General features: G+C 40.0%; 4 protein-coding genes across 10 annotated transcripts in view; 2 read left to right on the top strand and 2 right to left on the bottom strand.

Moving 5' to 3' along the window:
* cpb2 (carboxypeptidase B2 (plasma)) overlaps positions 1 to 391 on the bottom strand; it is a 7,906-nt gene extending 7,515 nt beyond the window's left edge. The window contains exon 1 of the mRNA XM_060860874.1: positions 233 to 391. Within this exon, the coding sequence (XP_060716857.1) occupies positions 233 to 309 (77 nt within the window). The 5' untranslated portion in view covers positions 310 to 391. The remainder of the gene's footprint in view (positions 1 to 232) is intronic.
* A 358-nt stretch (positions 392 to 749) lies between these two features.
* Positions 750 to 6,889, top strand: alg11 (ALG11 alpha-1,2-mannosyltransferase). The gene is made up of 5 exons (XM_060860638.1): positions 750 to 878; positions 2,229 to 2,453; positions 4,162 to 4,533; positions 4,652 to 5,220; positions 5,897 to 6,889. The coding sequence occupies exons 1-5, from the start codon at positions 832 to 834 to the stop codon at positions 6,187 to 6,189; spliced, it is 1,506 nt and encodes a 501-aa protein (XP_060716621.1). The 5' UTR covers positions 750 to 831; the 3' UTR covers positions 6,190 to 6,889.
* A 1,290-nt stretch (positions 6,890 to 8,179) lies between these two features.
* spp2 (secreted phosphoprotein 2) lies at positions 8,180 to 12,453 on the top strand. The gene is made up of 6 exons (XM_060860959.1): positions 8,180 to 8,337; positions 9,035 to 9,156; positions 9,752 to 9,874; positions 11,112 to 11,219; positions 11,359 to 11,404; positions 11,856 to 12,453. Exons 1-6 carry the CDS (start codon positions 8,280 to 8,282, stop codon positions 11,930 to 11,932), a joined length of 534 nt encoding a protein of 177 aa, XP_060716942.1. The 5' UTR covers positions 8,180 to 8,279; the 3' UTR covers positions 11,933 to 12,453.
* Positions 12,141 to 21,940, bottom strand: part of raph1b (Ras association (RalGDS/AF-6) and pleckstrin homology domains 1b) — a 39,464-nt gene continuing 29,664 nt past the window's right edge. For 5 of the 7 annotated variants that reach the window (XM_060860951.1, XM_060860953.1, XM_060860954.1 and 2 more), the window contains 9 exons: positions 20,822 to 20,981; positions 20,263 to 20,384; positions 20,098 to 20,163; positions 19,755 to 19,898; positions 19,231 to 19,341; positions 18,321 to 18,419; positions 18,043 to 18,163; positions 16,696 to 16,838; positions 12,141 to 16,184 (listed from right to left, as the gene is read on the bottom strand). In XM_060860951.1, the coding sequence (XP_060716934.1) occupies positions 13,296 to 16,184; positions 16,696 to 16,838; positions 18,043 to 18,163; positions 18,321 to 18,419; positions 19,231 to 19,341; positions 19,755 to 19,898; positions 20,098 to 20,163; positions 20,263 to 20,384; positions 20,822 to 20,981 (3,855 nt within the window). In that variant the 3' untranslated portion in view covers positions 12,141 to 13,295. The remainder of the gene's footprint in view (positions 16,185 to 16,695; positions 16,839 to 18,042; positions 18,164 to 18,320; positions 18,420 to 19,230; positions 19,342 to 19,754; positions 19,899 to 20,097; positions 20,164 to 20,262; positions 20,385 to 20,821; positions 20,982 to 21,940) is intronic. The other 2 variants (XM_060860952.1, XM_060860957.1) reach the window with 2 other exon arrangements.

Here is a 21,940-nt window from a genome sequence, read left to right as displayed (position 1 = left end):
TATGAACTTTGCCTGTGAAACTTCTTGTCACAAATACACACGTTCGTATCACTCTCACACCATTAACTGCACATTTTCAGACTGAATTCTACAAGCAAAGCTCTCGCAAAACCACAAACAACTCGTAGTCCGGTTCTCAGTGGTCGGTATTATCTACAGGAGAGAATAAGAATGACCAGGTTTGTAAAACAGCATGTAGGAAGAAACGTCAAAGTGTGAAAAAGTTACTTACTGTTCTGATGAGCATAAACATTTTTTCAGAATGCAATGAAAACATATTAAAATGGATAATAAAATCAGACGTCTCATCTTTGGTCTGTTGGCTTATAACACACTTGTGCAATAGTGAGACAGGGATCGGTATTGATTTGGTCATGTTGACCTTACTAGTTAAACTTTTGCTCTCCTGCCTCAGAGAAAAACATTTTGCACATATGTATATATTTAAATACACCATCACAGCTCAGTCCACTGTGTTGAATTCACTCTTAAACTGATTGATTAGTAACTAAAGCAGGACACAAATGAACATAAATAACACCTAAATACTGAGAATATTATTAAACATAAAATAAACTTTTTTCCCCCATACAATTTGTTTCCACATATATATTTAATCCATTTGGAGTCTCTTTCCCAAGAAAATACAAATTAGACAGATATTTGTAAATGATCTAATAAACATTACATTTTCTATACATGCTTAATCTCGCCCTGCAGGTGGCGCTAACGCACAGTCCGGAGTGACATTCTTACACGCGTTTAAAAACAAGCCGTAGAAGAAGAGCGAAACCAGGAAGTGTATATGCTGTGTTGTCGTTTCTTACCAAGATGTCTGGGCAGGATCACTTGTCTATCTGTTTGTGTCATTTAATCAGGTGAAAACACCGTTTTAAACTTTAAATACAAAGGGTAATGTTTTTTTATAGAAACGAAAATAATTAGCGTTAAATTCGTTTAAACTCTGATTTTGTACTTTTGTAAACAACAGTTTCACGGTTAGTTTACCATCATCTGTGTCTCAGGATCAGGTTTATTTACCAAGTGTGTTTACACACACAAGGAATTTGGGTCCAGCTGTTTGTGTACAGACATAAACAACATTATACAAGACAAGACAAGACAATACAGATATAAATAACACTATACTATACAATACAGACATAAATAACACTATACTATACAATACAGACATAAATAACACTATACTATACAATACAGACATAAATAACACTATACTATACAATACACACATAAATAACACTATACTATACAATACAGACATAAATAACACTATACTATACAAGACAATACAGACATAAATAACACTATACTATACAAGACAATACAGACATAAATAACACTATACTATACAATACAGACATAAATAACACTATACTATACAATACAGACATAAATAACACTATACTATACAATACAGACATAAATAACACTATACAAGACAATACAGACATAAATAACACTACTATACAATACAGACATAAATAACACTATACTATACAAGACAATACAGACATAACACTATACTATACAATACAGACATAAATAACACTATACAAGACAATACAGACATAAATAACACTATACTATACAATACAGACATAAATAACACTATACAAGACAATATAGACATAAATAACACTATACAAGACAATATAGACATAAATAACACTATACTATACAAGACAATACAGACATAAATAACACTATACTATACAAGACAATACAGATGTGATAGATATTATGAGTATTAAATATGAATACAGAATATATGACTTATCAGTTATGTACATAAAGTGTGAGAAGTGCAAATAACAGTATTGTGCAATATTATGCTTTTTGTACAACATACAGCAGCAGTAGTGTGTAATATATACGGATGATGTGATGACTGACAGATCTGATAATGCAGCACTTATAGATATGAAGCAGGGAATATAATTACGGTGAGTTGTTAATCAGGGTGATTGATCGGGATGAGTATTAAACTCCTGAAAATTGCAGTGAACTATTACATGGTCCATCATGGCAAAGAAGATTGACTGCTTACAGGGTGTAATAATTTCGCTGATGTTCCTGTGATGCTCTCCTCATTAGGACTTTGGGTTTATTCGATGAACTGTGATGTTATGTTTGCATTAGTGTATTATTGTAGTTCCACTGATTTTAGTCAAACTCCTTCTTCTTACCCTGTGTGTTTGATGCAGATTGTTGTGTTCGCTGCTCTTGCAATGCTTCTTCATATGTTTCCTGCTGACCGGAGTGTTGTTCCTGTTCATCATGGGGATTCGAGCGTGGCTTCAGCGCAGGAGGAGGAAAGCACGCAGAGATCGAGATGGACGACCCGCTGTCGCCTTTTTTCACCCCTATTGTAATGCAGGAGGTGGAGGAGAAAGAGTGCTCTGGTGTGCCATTAGAGCTCTGCAGGGCAGGTTTGTACTAGAGTGAAAACTGCAGTCTTAATCTGGCATGTAATCTGCTGAAACGGCATTAAAACAGTTCCTCCAGGATTTCACTGAGTTTTTGGGATCATTGGGGCCAAAAATTATTTTGTAGTTTTGTTTTTTTTCTTCAAAAATTTCCAAAAGCTTTTTGTTGAAAAATACTTGAATTGCTTTTAATTACAAACACAGAATTATTTTAATCTCCTACCAGTGGAGATGCACTTAATTAATGTAACACACCTAATGACTTTCTGTGGTAGCTGTACTCATGTTCCACACACGTGATGTGTTGGGATGCGTGTTGTGATGATGTCACAGGACAAGGATCTGCAGAAAATCCGTGTTGATTTGAGTTTGCATGATTTTGAGTTTGCATGAGCAACTGATCAAGGCTATAAGCCCTCAAGAGTGAATTTAACACAGAGGACTGAGCAGTGATGACATTTAAATATCAGGCTGCATTAGTTTTTGCACATCTCACTGTTAGAATCTCAGAGAGTAAGTGCCTCTGATCAATGCATGAGTAAAGACTCTTAGGGCCTTTTTATTAAGATTTTGTGAATTAATTTGGATAAAATGTGTCCAGATGAGAGATATCGACCTCCAGTCCTCAAGGACCAGCCACACAGTTCACTAGTTTGTTAGGTGGTTTAGGTTGTTTGTGCATGAAAAGAACTGTTGGTTGTCCAGGACTGGGATTAGCAACCAAGCTTTAAAACAAGTTGATATCAGTCAATAACTAACTATAGATTTAGAGTTAATAATATTTTGGGCTTGACTCATAAACATTTTAACAATACTTAGAATTGTATGTTGGAGTATAGTATTTGAGACGCAAAGCAAATACTGTCAAGGACAAATCCATGCAGTGTTTGTAAGCAGAGTGCTGATCTAGGCTCAGGTTTCAGCTGTGTATATGCAGGTAAACACTGTAATCTGTACGGATAGAACTGCTCCTAGATCAGTCAACTGTCGAGTTGCTTGAGAGACATTGACCTACACAGACCTAGACCCACACTGGACTGGACATAGATAGTTCAGCCAAAAAGCTGCACAGTTTCTCCTTTACAATAAATTTGATAATCAGCCATCACATGAAACTGAAGCTGGGTTGTTTTTTAGCTTTACTCTAGAGCTGAGTCTCTTTATTTTAGTTATAGTGTAAAACTCAATAGAACACATCGTTGGTACAGCAGAATCAGGTTTATTGGCCAAGTGTGTTGACACACAAGGAATTTGGTTCCAGCTGTTTGTGACTCAAAAGTACAGACATAAATAACACTATACTATACAAGACAATACAGACTGTACAAGACAATGCAGACTATACAAGACAATGCAGATGTGATACAATAGACATTATGAGTATTAAATATGAATACAGAATATATGACTGATCAGTTATGTACATAAAGTGTGAGAAGTGCAAATAACAGTATTGTGCAATATTATGCTTTTTGTACAACATACAGCAGCAGTAGTGTGTGTAACGTATACGGATGATGTGATGACTGACAGATCTGATAATGCATTACTTATAGATATGAAGCAGGGAATATAATTATGGTGAGTTGTTAATCAGGGTGATAAAGGGCCTGGGGAAAGAAACTGTTCCTGTGTCTGGCAGTTTTAGTAAGCAAAGTTCTGTAGCGCCTGCCAGAACAGAGGACATTAATCATATATCCCTTTACTGCAGGTACCCGGATGTGGATTTTGTCATTTACACAGGTGATCAGGGTGTTACAGGTGAGCAGATAGTGGATGGTGCTCGTCGCCGCTTTAACATCCGCTTGCCGCGCCCAGTCCGCTTTATCTTCCTGAAACATCGGCTTTTGGTAGAGGCCAGTATTTATCCCCACTTCACCCTGCTGGGGCAGAGTGTCGGCTCACTTATCCTTGGCTGGGAGGCACTCGTTGCCTTTACTCCTGATCTCTATATCGACTCCATGGGCTACGCCTTCACGCTGCCCGTCTTCCGTTACCTAGGTGGATGCAGAGTGGCGAGTTATGTGCACTATCCCACCATCAGCACAGACATGCTGTCTGTAGTCCGTGACAGAAACCCCAGGTACTCGCTCTGACAGCTTTGATAATCTGTGAGAATAAATTGAAGTAAAATCTAATCATACCCGGATCAGTCCTGTTTTAATTATAATGATGTATATCTGAAATCTTTCCACGACTAGGTTCAACAACGCAGACTACATCAGTAATAACCCTTTCCTGAGTGCCATTAAGGTGGTGTATTACTGCGCCTTTGCCCTGCTGTACGGTCTCGTTGGCTCCTGCAGTGACATGATCATGGTCAACTCCACCTGGACACTGGGTCACATCCTGGCACTGTGGCGTGCCCCGAACCGCACCAGCATCGTCTACCCTCCCTGCGACGTCCAGGCTTTCCTTGACATCCCCCTGGAGGAAGAAGAGGACAAAGACGGAGCTCAGAAGTGCCACTCCATAGTATCGGTGGCCCAGTTTCGACCGGAGAAGGACCACCGACTGCAGGTCAGAGCCTTCCGGAAATTGTTGGACAGACAACCAGGCAGGAGGGAGATGGTGAAGTTGGTGCTGATTGGTGGATGTCGGAATCAGGAAGATGAGGAGAGGGTGCTGATGCTGAGGGGGCTGTGCCAGGAGCTGGGCGTGGCCGATAGGGTGGAGTTTAAACTGAATATCTCGTTTGAGGAACTGAAGAAGGAGTTAGTGGATGCTACAATTGGCCTGCACACCATGTGGAACGAACATTTTGGCATCGGTGAGAAAAAACATTAATAGAAACGGATACTCGATTATATACCTGTGTGAGAGAATTTCTGCTTTCTACATGTTTACACTTGTGGTTCATGTAAATGCTGTTGTTAAGCTGCTTGGAAACAAACAAGCCAGCAAATAACAGAAGCTAACTAAGTAGCTAGCTAAAACATGGCTAAAGGTCTGTTATATGGTCAAAGTAAAGGTTTGGAAATGAAGGAAAGTGACTGGAAATATCAACATTTTCAGCAGATATGTTGGTAAATACTATAAAATAACGTCCAACTGGAAATAGACTGAATTTTCACTGCAAATCAGCACAGTTCCTGCAATATTTGGAGACTTTAACTATCTTGATGTTTTGTTCTGTTTTTATATTAAACAGATAACAACATAAATATATAGCGTATGTTCTATTTCTTAAGATTAATGTGTTTTTTTGATTAGAAATGATCACAAGTGATAAATATCATGTTAAATATAGTTTTGTTTTTTTAATACAGTTTGATTCTAGATTCTTGTAAATAGTAAATGAAGCATGTGGCAGTTAGTTTTATCGGTTATTTTTACATGTTTATTATTAATATCTTGGTTTGGGAAAATAAAGATGTATCTTTACATTTGAGCTCCATTTAGATGATCTCTCATTCCTCTCCTTCCTCTCTGTTTCTGTCTCTCAGGTGTGGTTGAGTGCATGGCTGCTGGGACGGTGATCCTAGCTCACAGGTCTGGTGGTCCTATGCTGGATATTGTTGTTTCATATGATGGTGGAATCACAGGTTTTCTGGCTGATGATGATGAAGGTTACGCTGATGCCATTGAGCGAATTTTCGCCATGACACACGCAGCACGACTGGAGATCCGGCGCCGGGCGCGGCAGTCTGTCAGCCGCTTCTCTGACCGGGAGTTTGAGGCATCCTTCTTGGCAGCCATGGAACCTCTGATGGGCACTTTGGAGAGAGAAAATTTATGAAGGGAGGATTGGAGGATGTGATTCAGAGCTCGTTAGTACTGACGTAAAATTTAAAAGTGTTAGCGCAGGCTTGTTCATGAGCATTCAGCATCCCTGTAAAAATCCTCCTGGACTTTACTTTAGAGTTGTGTTGTGGTTAAAGAGAGTCGTGTTTTCAGCTTTAAGTTAGAATACATGCTCGACCTTCCAAGCTCACAAAACCCACTTTCATAAGTTTAGTCGAACAAATAAGCTGCTTTCATCTGATCTAATTCTGACCTCAAATAAGAGATAAAAACCGAAATGTAAAATAAGTAAATAAAAAAAAAATTAAAACTGCCCTCTGTAACAGAGAATTTTTCCAGCACACTTGGCATGGTGAAGCTGATGTGACTAGAGTCCGGTGAGCAAACCGTAAACAAACAAGCCGACTGTTTGTTTTGTTTCAAAACACAGTTCTGTCTCTCGCTTTCTCACACTTTGCATCTTCATGTTTACCTTTGTCTTAGTTCGTTTTGTCTCGTTCCTGCCTGGGTCAGAGGCCGTCTTTTCAAAACGTCTGCTTTTCTCTTCGGTTAAGTTAGACAGCTTGTATGGTAGTGAATTTGCACCTTCTCCTTTTTTTATTCGAAGACTGATATTGCTAGATATTTTTGGGACCATGGGACCAAAAAAAGTGTATTTCCTTGAATCATAAGTCTAATTTATGAGAATATTTACAATAAATGGTTTGAGGAAAATCTGTCTTTTCAGTATGTTTTTGTTTCATTTTAAACAGGACTGTAATTAGTTTCAGATACCTTATTAAAGATGTAAGATATTTATGATGCACATGTACTTACTGAATATTTTGAATGCTTGTATACAAAACATTGCAGTGTAAAAATAGTTTTTAGATTTTGTGCTTAGCATTTTACAACCAGGTTATTTAAACTTTCACTTTTCTTATTTGTAATATCACAGACTTTATATATATATATATATATATATATATATATATATAAATATATATATATATATATATATATATATATACGTATACATATATATATACGTATACATATATATATATATATATACATATATATATACACATACATATATATATATATATATGTATATATATATATATATATATATATATATATATATATATATATATATATATATATATATATATATAATTTTGTACAGCAACTGAACCAGGAAAGATCCTTTAAAATAACAGAAATGAGCTTTTCCAATCCTACAAGGATAAATTTCTACAGTATTAAATGCTGTAGATATTTCATAAAGTTCCTTTGCAATTTAGAATCTTTATGTATTGCCTGTTACACAATACTCATTCCTATTATTCATGTTACACAATAATTCCTAATAGTCCAGTTACATAATACTATTAGCTCACTTCTTAAAGTAACCTATGTACCAGGTACTGGCTGTATTTACATAATCCTGTACAGTTAGCTTTTACACAGTTGGATAAACCCCTTTTGTGCATCCATGGCCATAGATGTCGATCAGAGGTCTCTGAGCCTGTGCGTAACTCTGCAAGTGTCTGGCATCGAGCTCCAACTGTCCACATGCTGCTTTTTTCTAATGGAGATAAAATTGTAAATCTGATCCTAGATCAGAGTTCTGTTGTGGTGATAAGACCAGCGCAATGAAAGCCTGTTCCAGGAAGTATGGATCCTGATCTATCTGACCAGACAAAAGAGAGAGGGGCCAAGTAAAACAGAGTGGCATACTGGGAAAGGAGGATACAGGGTCTGATTCCAATAAAACAATCACGCACCCTATTTCCTTCTCCTAGGGAGACCGGCAAAAGAAATTACAGTTACAATATTACAATAGAGTTACAGCAGAAACATCAGTGTGTGAATGATACAAAGCAGAATGACTTTGTTTTCCTTTGAAATGAAACACAGAAAAATAAATGTAAAGATTTAAATGTTATATGAATCGATGTGGTTCATCCTGAGGGGAGTGGTTTAGGGGAAGTGAGGTAGGGCTGAATTTTCGTGAAATAGAAGGCAGCCAGAGGAGGGCTATGGAGATTTAAGGGTAGCAACAGGTGCTACTGGCTACGAGCTCTTCTGTTTGATTGGCAGATGAAGATGAGGTTCTGTGTTCTGCTTGTGCTGGTTCTCCAGTTTCTGGGAGGCTTAGGTGAGTTGTGCGTATGCATTTTATCTTCATATTCATGCTGACCCTGAATCAGCTCCTTCCAATATGTACTGTATACTGGTAAATTTATCCAGGTCCATGACAATCAATCAATCAATTAATTATTTAGTTCATTCATTCTGCTTTGATATAGACCATTCTATTAGCATTTATAGATTATATCTAATAAGCTGAGTACAGATCAGATCAAACAAGTGAGAACAGTAATAACATTACTTGTAGGTTTCAGCTGTTGGTACAAAAATAGACCTTCACCGTCTTGTTTTCTCACCTGAAAACCTGGAACGAAGGCCTGAGGCCAGCTATTTTAAAGGCACTAAAGAAAACAAAAGAATATGAGAAATATTAGAACTTTTAAAAAAAAGTTACAATTGCATTTCTATCCTTTATGCTGGTTTCTCATGACCTTTGCACATTGACAGAGAAAGTTCAAACAATAGATTAAAATAAGGCAGACACTTTTTTTTTTACATCTATATTTGAGCTGCTTTTTCAAACACAGAACAAGTAACATATTCAATGAAACCTATAACTAAGTAATTACAGTACAAGAAGAAAAATTAGCCAAATATTATATAACAGACATTAGAATATCAAACTATTTTCCATTGTAGCTTCCAATGATCGAGACAGAGACTTGAAGCCTGGGTTAAAAAACAGTATTATCTTCATTCAACAGGCCTCCCTCTTTTTGAACTGAGTTCTAAAGCAGATGAGGCGCTGAGGATGGCCCTGGACAAGATCAACGCTCGTTACGCTCGGCCTCACCTCTACAGGGTGTCCAAGGCTTCTGTTACAAGGGTAAGTGGAATTGCTCATTTATTTTCGTCAGGATGATTGCGGTGACACTTCAGTCCTTTAGCCTCACTATCAAAGTTTTCAAACAATAGAACAATATAGAACTACAAATAAATATGAATAACCATGAATTAAAAATAAATAAACATGAATTTTTCCACCTGAAAAGTATTCCAGCCCAAATTATGCAGATTAAGAGAAATTTTTACAAATATCTTGAATTGAAGAGTTCATGAAAATATTGGAGGAAAAAAAAAAAATCACAATCATGAACCGGCTGAATTAAACAAGTGCCCTTAAACTTCTGTTTGTCATTCAGTGCAGTTTACTGCAGATATCTAAATACTCATGTTCATATTAAGTGATCAATCCTTTAACTTCATGCACATTCACAGTGATGAAATTCAACCAAGATATATGAGACACTGAATGATATATTTCTATAAAATCAATCATTTTCCGAGAGGCCTTGTAATACATTCCCTTGTTAGCTTTGATGGATTTAACTTTTACTTGGTGCACTGATGCTAAAGAAAAGTGTGTGTGTGTCAGAAATACTGCATACAATTGAAGGTTTTTCTCTGTCGCATTGCTTCAGGTTGTTCCGTTAGGGACAAACATGTATGATATGATGCTGAAATTCGGGATAAGGGAGACGGAATGTCGTAAAGGTTCTGGGATCGACCCTCAGGGCTGTGCGTACCGTAGAGGCTTCTTCGTGGTAAGCACAAATTTGTTTGCATACATGCTCCTGGTCCAGCTCTTTTGATCAGGCTCTGACTATGAACTATTGTGAGAAGAGCAATAAAACAGATTTCAGATCAGTCACCCAATTTGTCATAATTTAGGCGTTTGTCAGCAGATTTCAGTTTAGAGAAAACCCATTTTACTTCATATGTGAAAATCTTAAAAGTAGAAAGTGTTGGCATTCATTTATACACATTCTTTTACAAAGTGTTTGTAAGCCACTTAGCTAGCATAAGATTATTTTCAAGCGAGCTTGATAGCATCTTGTAGCTGGCTAGAATTACAGTAGCAGTAAAACATCCAACATTTATCGGTCTTATGATTTCTTTCAGGTTCGCTTAAGTCATATCCATAAATGCCCAGAATCTTGACTGCTTCACTGCAATGGCTAGTTAGCAATGGACATCATTTTATGAATGACTTAACACACATGACTTTGGTTAGATATTCTAAAAGGATTCATGAGTGGAATTTTAAATAATCTTTATAAATGCTTATATTTTGAACTAACACTAACCAGCTGGTAAAACTATTTTTAGAAATATTAGTCTATTGTACTGCTTATATAAATCTAACATGATTTATGGATGAATCGACAGTATCCCTAAGAAAACCCTCACCTGTGAGTGCAAATAAAATTAAATTTAAAAATGGGATTCATGAACCGATGACTATTCTCCAGTCTGCAGACACGGCTGTCCTTAAAATTTGGAACTAAGCTTCAGTACGAAGTCTTTTTAGCATTTCTTGTTTTGTACATCAGCATCATGCTTCGAGGACATTTAATTATGTGCAATAGCTGAGAGCAAATTACATCTTTAAGGCCAATCGTGAACCAAAATCTGTGAATCAGTATACATGTATAGTATACTAATCTACCCTTTTAAAAAGAAAAGCGAAGAGATTTTAAGTGTTACAATTTGCAAAAGTACAGTGTGTGTAGTTGCGAAATGATAAGTGACGAAAAACCTGTGAACTCTACATAGTTGACCTCTATTTGGTACCATGCCAACAGAGTCTGTCCAAGCAAATTCAAAGAAACTGAAAGTTTGGAACTACAAATTCAGTGAAAGAACTGAAGTTTTAGCCCAGTTTACTTCGCGCTTGCATAACATTTGTCAAAAAAAAAAATCACAGACTCACTGCTTTAATTATTTTATTTCAACCATAATCTTTGTCCTCTTTCTCTTCATCCCTTCTGCTGTGTCCAGTCGGAGGCAGGCTGCCACATCCGAACACATTTGTATGAAAGACTCACTAATATTATCTCACTTAAATGCAACACGGCACAAAGTTCTAGCTCCGAGTCCAGTGAAGAGGTGAGTGAGAAGTGAGAGAAGACTGTATTTAAATACCATACCTGAGAGATCTATATATAAGCACTGTGACGTCTTATACCAAACACTGAGCATGTTGTCCTGTCGGGTCCAAAATTCAAGTTAAATAAACTCGTTTCAGGTGTGGACCGGATGGCACTATGATCCAAATCGCCTTGGACATAGAGGTATGAAAATTCATGTTCCGTGCCCTACTGTAGCATACCATGCATACTAAACTTGTGAATTTAAAAGCAACTCAACAGTGTCTTAAATAAACGTAGAAATAAATTGTTATACTAGTTATGCTTATGCATATTTTAATGTCAGATTTGAGCAACTCTTCACACCACATCGCTCTATGCACACTTTCCCTGAGTGTGTTTGCTGCAGCATGCTCTAGTGTTAAAATGGATACCATGAATGACAGTATGATCTGGTTTCTAAAATGAAAAGTAAAAAACAAACAAACAAACAGGTTAACTAATTAATTAACATAATTAACCATAAGGAAATCTTTAGAATATAAAGGCAGTACATTCATGTTAATAATCCTTTGATATTATAAACCAGTCATAAAAATCTAAGTAGTTTTGATCCACCCTCAAACCTGCTACTTAACCTTAACCTTTGTTACAGACCCTGTACCTTCGACTGTGATTCCAAGCTCTGATCCTCCTCCACGTGAAGATTATATGAGCAACCATCTGGAATAACGACATCCTTTTGTTTTAACAGTAAAAAGTGAAGAAAAATGGAGTACAGGCTCTGGAGATTTTAGGACTTTTAAAATTTTGTGTAGGTGCAGGTGCAATAAATTTCAGGAGGTTCTATAAAACATACAAGATGATTACATTAATGCCAATAATTTGTGAACATTTAAGAGAAGAATTTATGGTGCTCCCGATGTTTAAGACTGGATAATTAACTTTAATAATTTAATGTTTACATCATCAAAAAACTTAAAAAGAAACATATTGTTGAATATTCAGCCTTCAAAAACACAGATGTCCTTCCAAGTGGAATACATGGTTCTGTAGGGTAATACATGTTTATACATATATGGCATAGTCATTTGCTGCTCAGTTAGAGCTATTGTGTTGTCTGATTTTATGTTGTTAGCCAGTTCTGAGTATCATTATTCAGCAGAGATGTTGTAATAAGGACACTCGAAAAAAAAATCCCACTGGTAATTTAACCAAAACATTAAAACAATTTTGACATGCCTGTACAAAAAGTACTGTTCACTGACTGCTCCCTGCTAAAGGATGAGACCATAAGTAGCCTTCAGGTAGGACATTGTTCCCAAGTTACAGGACATGAACGACACACACCAAGCCGGTTGAAGTAGGATGCCTGAATTCTTGACATAAGACGGCGTGACCAGAAACAGATGATTAAAGCAGGCGATACTGTACAGTAAAATACTGAATTTATGTGAATTAGTAGATCATTCAGACAAGTTCAAAATATCTCACAAGTCTCTTCATTTATATGACAGGCTTATTTTGATATTTTTTTCCACCCAAATAATTTCTCTCAACTGTTCTCTCAATTTTTTAGACTGTTTTCTGTTTGCTACTAATATCACTGAAAGAGGTTCCACTAACATTCTTGAAAATACGCAAGCACCCCTAAAGAATGCTAAGCACATTCAAAAACACAACATTTACTACTTTCTCAATCATGGTCAACCTCCTTAACAACTTCATCCTAAAATAAAAAAAGTCTTCATATATTTAAATAAATTTATATAAAAAACAAAGGCAAAATGAATCCTTCCTGTGATTTAGCTATAATTCCTGACATTCAACCACCCAAAAACAAACCAGCTTTTGTATTCTTGATATAATTTCACTTTTATGTCCATGCAGTACCAGTATGTTGCAGAGATTTCCTTCATGTCATAGTTTGAAAATGAATTCGATAGAGGGTGCACCAATGCATATTAAAGCTGAGAGTAATTTGCTCCCTCATCCGCAGTCAAATATTGTTTAAAAGCCAGTTATACTGATTGCTATTTATCCACATCCCTGTATGTGGAATCTATAAGGAACATCCAAGGGTAGTCCAGTACTCTCAGTTTGTCAATTTGGTGCTGTTGTCCCGTTTAGGTGGGGCAGGCGGTGGGCCTCGCCTTATTGTTGCATAGCCAGAGATGTTATTGGACATATATCCACTCCCGCTAAGTCTCTGCTGGTCAAGAAGCTCTGGAGGAGGTGGAGGCAGTACCATGTCATCCATGGTGGCCACAGGGTCCATCTTGGCTGCAGAGTTTCTCAAAGACTTGCGCCTCAGTGTCCGGTGCAAGTCCTCTAGAAAGTTTGGTTGAGTACTTCCTTTTGGAGAAGTTGGAGGTGCTGCTCCCTGCAGAGGTGGGCATGGTGGTGGAGGCTCAGGAGTTGTATTGTTGCGCCGTATAGATGTAGCAGGTGCTGTCTTCTTCAGGGAGTTCTTGCTCCAAGCAGGCTGGGGCTGGGGGTTCACCACAGCTACTTTTGGGGTCCCTGGTAATGGTGGTGGAGGTGGGAGATTAGATATGTGTGGTGGAGGAGGAGGAGGAGGAGGAGGAGGAGGAGGAGGAAAGCTATTATTCTCAGTTTTGGCATGGGAGGGACAATGTGTGTTGCTCTGCTGGTTTTGACTTACTCTGTTCTGCAAAGCCAGTGGTAAGTTGGCCAAGTTAAGCTTGCCAGGTTTAGGTGGTGCAGGTGGTCCAGCATAGGAGTCCTTGGAAGGAGAACCAGAAGACAATGAAGCAGAAGACACTGAGCTGGGATTGAACTTGCCCACTAGATTTCGGATGGACTCCTGGTATTCATCGGACTTGACACTGGAGTTGCGTAGAGGGGTAGGGGGAGGCTTCTTGCTACCTCCATAGTATCCAGAGGGAGCCTTCACTGCAGAACTTAACTGTGCAGGGGGAAGTGGTGGTGGAGGTGGTGGTGCTGGACCTGGTGGAGGTGGACATGGGGGTGGTGGTGGCGGAAAAGTAAGTGTAGTATCTGAAGGTGGTGGTGGAAACTCAGGTGAACGCTGCTGTTGCTGAACTTGTCCTCCAGGTTGCCATTTTGGTTTAGTCTTAACTGCAGGTGCTGATAGCGGGGGTTTGTGACCCTCTACATGGTTGGCCACTATGGGAACAGCACCCGGAAACTGGCTGGCAATCTGTTTGACTAAAGATGATGTAGTGGAGGTCTGGTTCAAATGGGGCATCGTCTTAGTGATGCTCTGCTGTTTGGGCAATGTAGCTGGTGCATGCATTTTTACAGATGCAGGTGGGGGTGGAGGTGGTGGAGGAGGTGGTGGAGGACCTGTTAGAAGAGAAGCAACTGGAGACATCTGCATGGAAACACCTGATGGTTTCGGTGAAGTCTGGGGTGGAAATCCTCCAACGAAAGTTTTAGGCAATGCCCGAGGTGGCCCTGGGGCAGATGGTGGGGGTGGTGGAGGGGGTGGTGGTGGTGCTGTCGCAAAAGGCTGCTGAGGTGGGAGAGGAGGGGCGGGAGGAGTGGGAGGTGGTGGTGGTGGAGGAGGTGGAGGAGGTGGTGGTGAATGAGTTTGACAGCCTGGAGGAGACACATCCCTGGGTACTTTAGGGAACTTCTGGGCCAGAATGTGTTTGAGGCCATTGCAAGTTAATGGAGGTGGGGCTGTTTGTGGTGGAGGAGGCAGGCTGTTGGCTTGCATTGGAGGTGGGGGAGGCGGAAACGCTTCAGATTGCAAAGGGGCTGGTGGTGGAGGTGGAGGAAAAGGCTGGGAATGGATAGATACTGGAAGCGGAGCAAGAGGGTGGGATTGGATAGGTGCTGGAGGTGGTGGTGGTGGAGGTGGTAAAGGATGACACTGGATAGGTGCTGGAGGAGAGGGAAAAGCGTGAGGTTGAATAGTTGCTGAAGGTGGAGGTGGGGGAAAAAAGTGGGATTGGACAGGTGCTGGAGGTGGGGGAAAAGAGTGGGATTGAATAGGTGCTGGAGGTGGGGGAAAAGAGTGGGATTGGACAGGTGCTGGAGGTGGGGGAAAAGTGTGGGATTGGATAGGTGCTGGAGGTGGAGGTGGGGGTAGAGGGTAGGACTGGATGGGTACTTGAGGTGGAGGTGGGGGTAGAGGGTGAGACTGGATGGGTACTTGAGGTGGAGGTGGGGGTAGAGGTTGGGACTGGGTTGTTGTTGGAGGTGGAATATGTTGGAATTTGATGGATGCTGGAGGTGGAGACGGCAGTGGTGGGGATGGTGGGGTAAACAGTGGCTGAGTGGCTGGGCTTGGGGGACCAAGTTTCAGTACAGCCATGGCTGAACCTGGAGCAGGCATGGTTGCTGGTGGAGGAGGAGGTGGTGGGGGTGGTACATTTGCTCCTGGTGGTATATTGTTGATGAGAGGCTTCAAAGGTTGAGAGGATGGTACTGGAAGTACCTGCTGTGCTTGAGGGTGTGGCTTAGCAGCCTGAGAGGCATTCTTCAGGCGGTTGATGGTGCTATATTTGGCAAAAATATGAGGACCCGAGTAGTGATGGACACAGACAGGAGGAGGGGGTGGCGGAGGCGGTGGTGGTGGTGGAGGTGCCGGAGAGGTTTGGGCCAGAACTGGAGAGGGCAAGGGCAGAACTGGTGAAAGTTTGGATGGAGAAAGAGAGGGCTGGGACAGAACTGGACTGGAGGACTGGAGTGCAACTGGAAAGATCTTGGGTGGAGATGGAGAGTGCTGAGGAGGAGCTAGAGCAGGCGGGACGGGAGCTGGGACGGGAGCTTGAACTGAAGCTTGAGTAACACTACCAAAAGGATGTGAGGCTGGATGCACATGTGGGTGTGGCACGGAATTTGACTGAGGCTGCACTTGCTGCTGTAAATGTACTGAGGCAGTTGTATGCTGCTGCTGTGCCAAATGGAGTGTGTTAAAGTGAGCATGGCTGGAGTGGCCACCATGGACACCGTGGATAGAGTGGCTTGAACGTGTTGACTCTGGTCTTGTCTGAGGGGAAAATATACAAAAAAATGGTTTTATGATGTTCGACTCAATGGACATATTCCAAGTTCCATTATTATTGGTAGAAATTTGCAATTTTCTACCAATTTTCTCAAATTTGATTGTGAGATAAGCAAATGAACCACAAATACATTAAAACATCAACCACATATGTATATGCCAGTAATTCTGGAGCTCAGCAGAGGTAAAATGTACTCAGAAGAATTTGGTTTCATGCTTTGAGAAACTAACACACACACACACACACACACACACACACACACACACACACACACACACACACACACACACACACACACACACACACACACACACACACACACACACACACACACACACACACACACACACACACATATGCTTTTGGGGAATTAAGCAATAAATGTTTATTGGCAAAAGGTAAAAACTGGAGTGAAGCCAAGGAGTGTTAGGTGATGGTGTTAGAAAACAGTACACAGGAGTGCAAAGCTTTTTATACTAGACATTTAAAACTCACTCTGGTACTCTCCTCCATCTGCGTGCCTCTCTTCCAGGCTTCGGAGAAGATGGAGCTGACAACACTCTGCGAGCGTGCATGTGTGGACGAGGTGCCATCTGACACCCCACTGTCTGTATGACTCGAATGGTTGGACTGTGACTCTACAAGGACAGAAAGATCAAGAATCATGAAAAACCAGCAATACTAAGCCTCCTTAAATCAAAGCTATCGAAACTTTATCGCATACTCTGAAAAAAGTACAATCAGAACAAGTCTACTATTAAGAAGTGCAAGGTTTAGTACAACTGAGACCCTCTCTGGATCAGGACTTCCCACCAAACTGGATGGAAGAGCAAGAAAAACACTAGTCAGAGAGGCTACCAATGCCCCTTGTCCACCGAGGCAGTTTGAGTGCTGGTTCGGAGCCTAATTTAAAACCAGTTTTTTCTTTTTCGACAGCCAAAGCACAGGCTCTGGACCAGGAAAAGTGGTTCTTAAGTAGCACCAAAACGTTGCTGGTCTAGACTTAAGAACCGCTTGTGTCAGGGGCTGTGGGCGGGGCTGGGGGCGGGGCTACTGTTAGCGCATTTGATAATATACCTTAAGTATACTAATGTTTAATACACTTTTACTTTACCGCGATATGATACATTATCAGCACACATGATAGTAAGTAGCTACATGCTAAGGCTAACTTTTTTCTGTGTTAATAATAAAATAACGTTATGTACTTTCTCGATTACAACCAACATTTATACAGATTACATGGAGCTGCACGTACACGTTGGATTCGACGCGTTTGGATGCCAATGTAGGTTCGCAAAGCCATGAGCATTAACAGTAAAGTAACATCCGCCATTGTTGTGTTTGTATTTGCCGCTGCTGCACTAAAGTTGCTGTGTAACGTGACACGTATACAGTGACGTCAGACTCGGCTCTGTGACGGCTCTCTAACCGATGGAAAGGCAAACCGGTTCTTAGAAGGTTCGCCAGTGGAACCAACTTTGAACCAGCACCAGCACTAGCTCTGAACCAGCACCCGGTTCTTTCCGGTGGAAAAGGGGTACAGGAGGCCTACAAGGAGGCGATCGTTTATTCAAGGCACTGATTATGTTTTTTTTTTTTTTCAAGCCTGTTGCTGAATACAGCTGGATAAAACAAACATAGTGTCCTTCTTCATTTCAGGTTGCAAGGCAACAAAATGTGATTATTTTGTAGGTGGTGATTTTTCTTCTCTGTACCACTGTACTAATCAGGTACAATCAGATCAGTTTTAACAGGGAAAATTTATAAAATCGCATTGTACACTATCAAGTTAGAGCTTAATAAGTCACAGTGAGGGATGATGTTTTGTAGGTGGCACACCAGGGTTGCTGACTGAGCTGGTGCCAGACTTGATGCTGGAGCTGGAAAGAGAGGACCAGTCGTAGGCGGCTTCGGTGCGTTTCATAGCTTCCTGATAGTTCAGGTACAGCTGCTTCCCATACTGCAAAAAAACACATGCACACACAGCTTATGAAGACTCATATACATTATTCTATTAAGCTTGATTAAATTCCCAAGCAGCAATCAACATGGATCTGGTTAAATATTAAAACGCATGACATGTCTGAGCTGCATGAGCTTAAAAGCAAATAGTTTACCTTAGCAATCCGGATCCCGTTAACCCACTGGTGCAGGGTCCTGATATCATCACAGCACAGATACTTGATGTACTGAGACTTCTTCTGAATCTGTGGATGCTGTGGGGACAGTCCAGGGTGTTACCACGACAGACATGATTTCCAAAATATCTCTGATGATACGCTACCTACAGCTACCACCAGAGGGCAGGAATATGACTACTTCACACCAATGCAAGCTCCAAGACACACACAGCCAAACGTGATGTGATGGCACTGCACAATAAATTACTGATTAATCAGACTGGTAAACCTAATTACTTGAATGCTGGTCTTGTAGAAAGTGATGTGCAATAAAAGTTATAAATAATCTTCCTGGGGTAATATTTTATAATCTTCACTAGTCACAATACTGATGCTGCTCATCCAAGTTCATATAAAAAATAAAGCATTGTTTGCTGCCTGTGGCCTTCAATTTATTATTCATCCCCTTTGAAAAACACCATTAATGGTCTCAAATTAGCATCACCTTTGTATTTCTGCTTGAGTAGCGGTCGATAAATCTGATCCAGACTGTCAACACGTGTTGTTTATTTTTTACATTTATTATTATTTTTAACTTAAAACCTTATGTTGAAATGCGATATAAATGTTTTCAATTTTTTAGGTGACCAACACTAATAACAGCTAAATGGTACGATATCTGTCAAGCACTCAGATGGCTCTGATATACGACAGTCTGTGAGGGAGCTGAAATAGAGGACTAATGATTATTATGAAGGATGTTTCATTGTCAAACCTAAGGGATAATTTACAGGCAACCATAGATTAAGCTTAATTCTGAAGAACAGGATAAAGGATACTGGCATTGAATGAGGTTTCTTGCGCGCACACATACACACACACACCCACACCCCTGACACACACACACCTTAAGGGCAAGGCAGTAGTCAGTGGGGGCTTTATACTTGCTCCGGTAGTTTTGTCCATAATAAACATTCACATGATCCAGTTGCAGAAAGCACACCAAGTCTTTAGAGGCCTAGAGGAGAACCAATAAAAAAAAAAATGATGTCATTCTCTTTTATATTACTCCATTATAATTATTAATTGTGAAAGTAACATCACACTAGGGATACGTAAACATATAAAATACATTAAAGAAAAACTACACCCTGAAGTGATCTCAGAGTAAAAGAGAGGTAAGCATGGCTGTGCTTCGAGAAAAAAAAAAAAGATTTATGTATGTGTATATATTCTCAAAGGGTTAAAGTAGACAGACACAGTAACAGGCAGCATATGTTTTACACTATGCTAAGTGGATCCATAAACAGGAAATACCACAGAGGAACTCATTTGGTTCACTGTCCCTTAGACACACACACTTATAATAATGAGCAGTAAAATATGTGCTAAACTACACACACACACACACACACACACACACACACACACCTTAGCTTTGCCCTTCGGCACAAAGTAAATCCCAGATGCGCGTAGTAAGAAGTATCGCTTCTTCCATGACTTTTTCCCATCATCCTTTAGCCAGAGCACTCCTTCAATCTCAGGCACTGATACGGAGCCACCACAAAAACACTCCTACAAAACACATTCAATGTCAACCATCCAGAACCAACACAATCAGTGCATTAATAGATCCAAAACAAGAGGATGGGTTCTGTTGATATGAGGATGGATGCTTTTTAGTAGTATGTGAGTATCGGTAAAATTAGTTCAGCTTAATACTGTTATTAAATAGTAATAAAAGTGTGTGTGTGTGTGTGTGAGAAACAGAGACCTCCAGCAGTGCCTCCTTGTTTCTATCAGCCATCTCAGATGTCTCTTTTTTCCCCAGCAGGTAATTCTGGAAAACATCAGAAACCAGACAGGCGAGTGCGACGTATAGAAATGGATAAAGAGAGCGAGTCTTGCACACATCAGGTGTCAAATTTGAAGGTCTCACCTGTGGGTTCTTGAAGAGTGCATACTTCTCAATACGCTCGATGAACATGAGCTTGTTCTGGCTGTCTCTGGTCCAGTTAAGCAGGTTCTCCACCAGGTTCTCATGGTCCTCAAAAATACGCTCTGAAAGCCGAGGGATAATGAGAACCTGAACTGAAATTTACTACAGCCAGAGGCAATTATTATATTTCTATTTATTATTTTGTGCTGCTGTGTCTTTTTCACATTTAAGTGAAATGGCTTTTTTATAAGGCAACTAAAGATTAAGTGCTAAATATATTGGACACAGTAAGATATACGGTTTCATTGACGGCCCTTTTATAACCCCAGAATCACAGGAAGTGAGTTGTGTAGTGATCATAAAGCACTTATTTTACACGTTAGTTGAACAAGTAGCAGGATAGCGGTTATCCACAACAGCTATCTGGACACTATTCTCCTTTTCACCAACACTTCCACTGGCTCTAGATCTAACCGATGAGTTCAGCCTGGTATTGGTTCTCTCCCTTCTTTATTCCAGACCACAGCTTAGAAGGTGACAACAAGATAAGAACACGTACCCATCTGTAGCTCGGTGATGGTCTCCACCAGAGCCCAGTCGGGACTGTATCCACAGTGGGACTTATCCAGCAGGCTGTCCAGCACCTGCCTAACACTCTGCCGCTCGTCTACCATCATCGTCTTCGAGCTTTCGTCCGACATGTGCACACGGATCACCAGCTATGGAACAGGGAGCAGCAGAAATATTCACATATCTAGAAAGTAGCCTTTAGCCTTCACCCTCTTGTATGAAGTGGGAACTGGATAAAATCATTCTGAAACAGTGATGCACTTATTCTCTAAAAACTGGATAATTTTAGAGTTTGTGAAAGTACATTTAAAGGAGAAAGAGAGAGAGAGAGAGAGAGAGAGAGAGAGAGAGAGAGACAGCATGGGTGAAAGAAAGTTAGCTGAATCTAGTTAAAAACACAAACCCCACAGATTTCGGTCTAGTAACAAGCTGCCTATCTCTGACGTTTATTTTGGCAATGCAAGTACATCTGTTATAAATAACTGTAAGAAAATAATTCATGCCAGCACAGAAATCTCTGCCGTGAGGCATAAAATTAACTAGATCCGTTTGGTAAAAAATGGGAATGGAGAAAACAAAACAAAACAAAACAACAAAAAAACTTCGCTTCGACAAACCTAGACTGCAAAAATCAGTTAATAAACTGCTAATAAACTATTCTTTAAAGAATATGGAAAGTTGTTTAAAACTCGCACTTGTTCGTCAGAGTAAACACAGAGCTCCACAGGCTCCAGTATTCTGGCTGCATCATTGTTTGCTTATAAAGTGCTGATAAAGAAACAGAGGCGTAACAGAGGCTCATTCAGCACACTGAGCTTCTGTGTGTTCATTAGCGTGAATGTGTGTCTGGTGTCATTCAGCTCTTCATACTGGTGTAATGAGACCACACTCGCTTATATAGTGGCCTTTAAATGTCTTGTCTGAGTCTCCATTAATATACATCTGCCCTCTTCCATCTACACGAGCTCATAATCGGCTAGTCGCTGTGACGGACAGGTGGAAAGAAAGCATGTAAACAATTCGCCAAGATTCTTCCTAGTTCTACTCAGCTTAAAAATCTATTTACGGAACATTTTCAATCAGTATAAACAAGGAATTATTATTAAGT

The sequence above is a fragment of the Tachysurus vachellii genome, chromosome 24, assembly GCF_030014155.1.
Source record: "Tachysurus vachellii isolate PV-2020 chromosome 24, HZAU_Pvac_v1, whole genome shotgun sequence".
In the NCBI taxonomy this organism is placed as follows: Eukaryota; Metazoa; Chordata; class Actinopteri; order Siluriformes; family Bagridae; genus Tachysurus; species Tachysurus vachellii.
The sequence above is the reverse complement of the archived record's forward strand: the minus strand, read 5'-3'. Positions and strand labels throughout refer to the sequence as shown.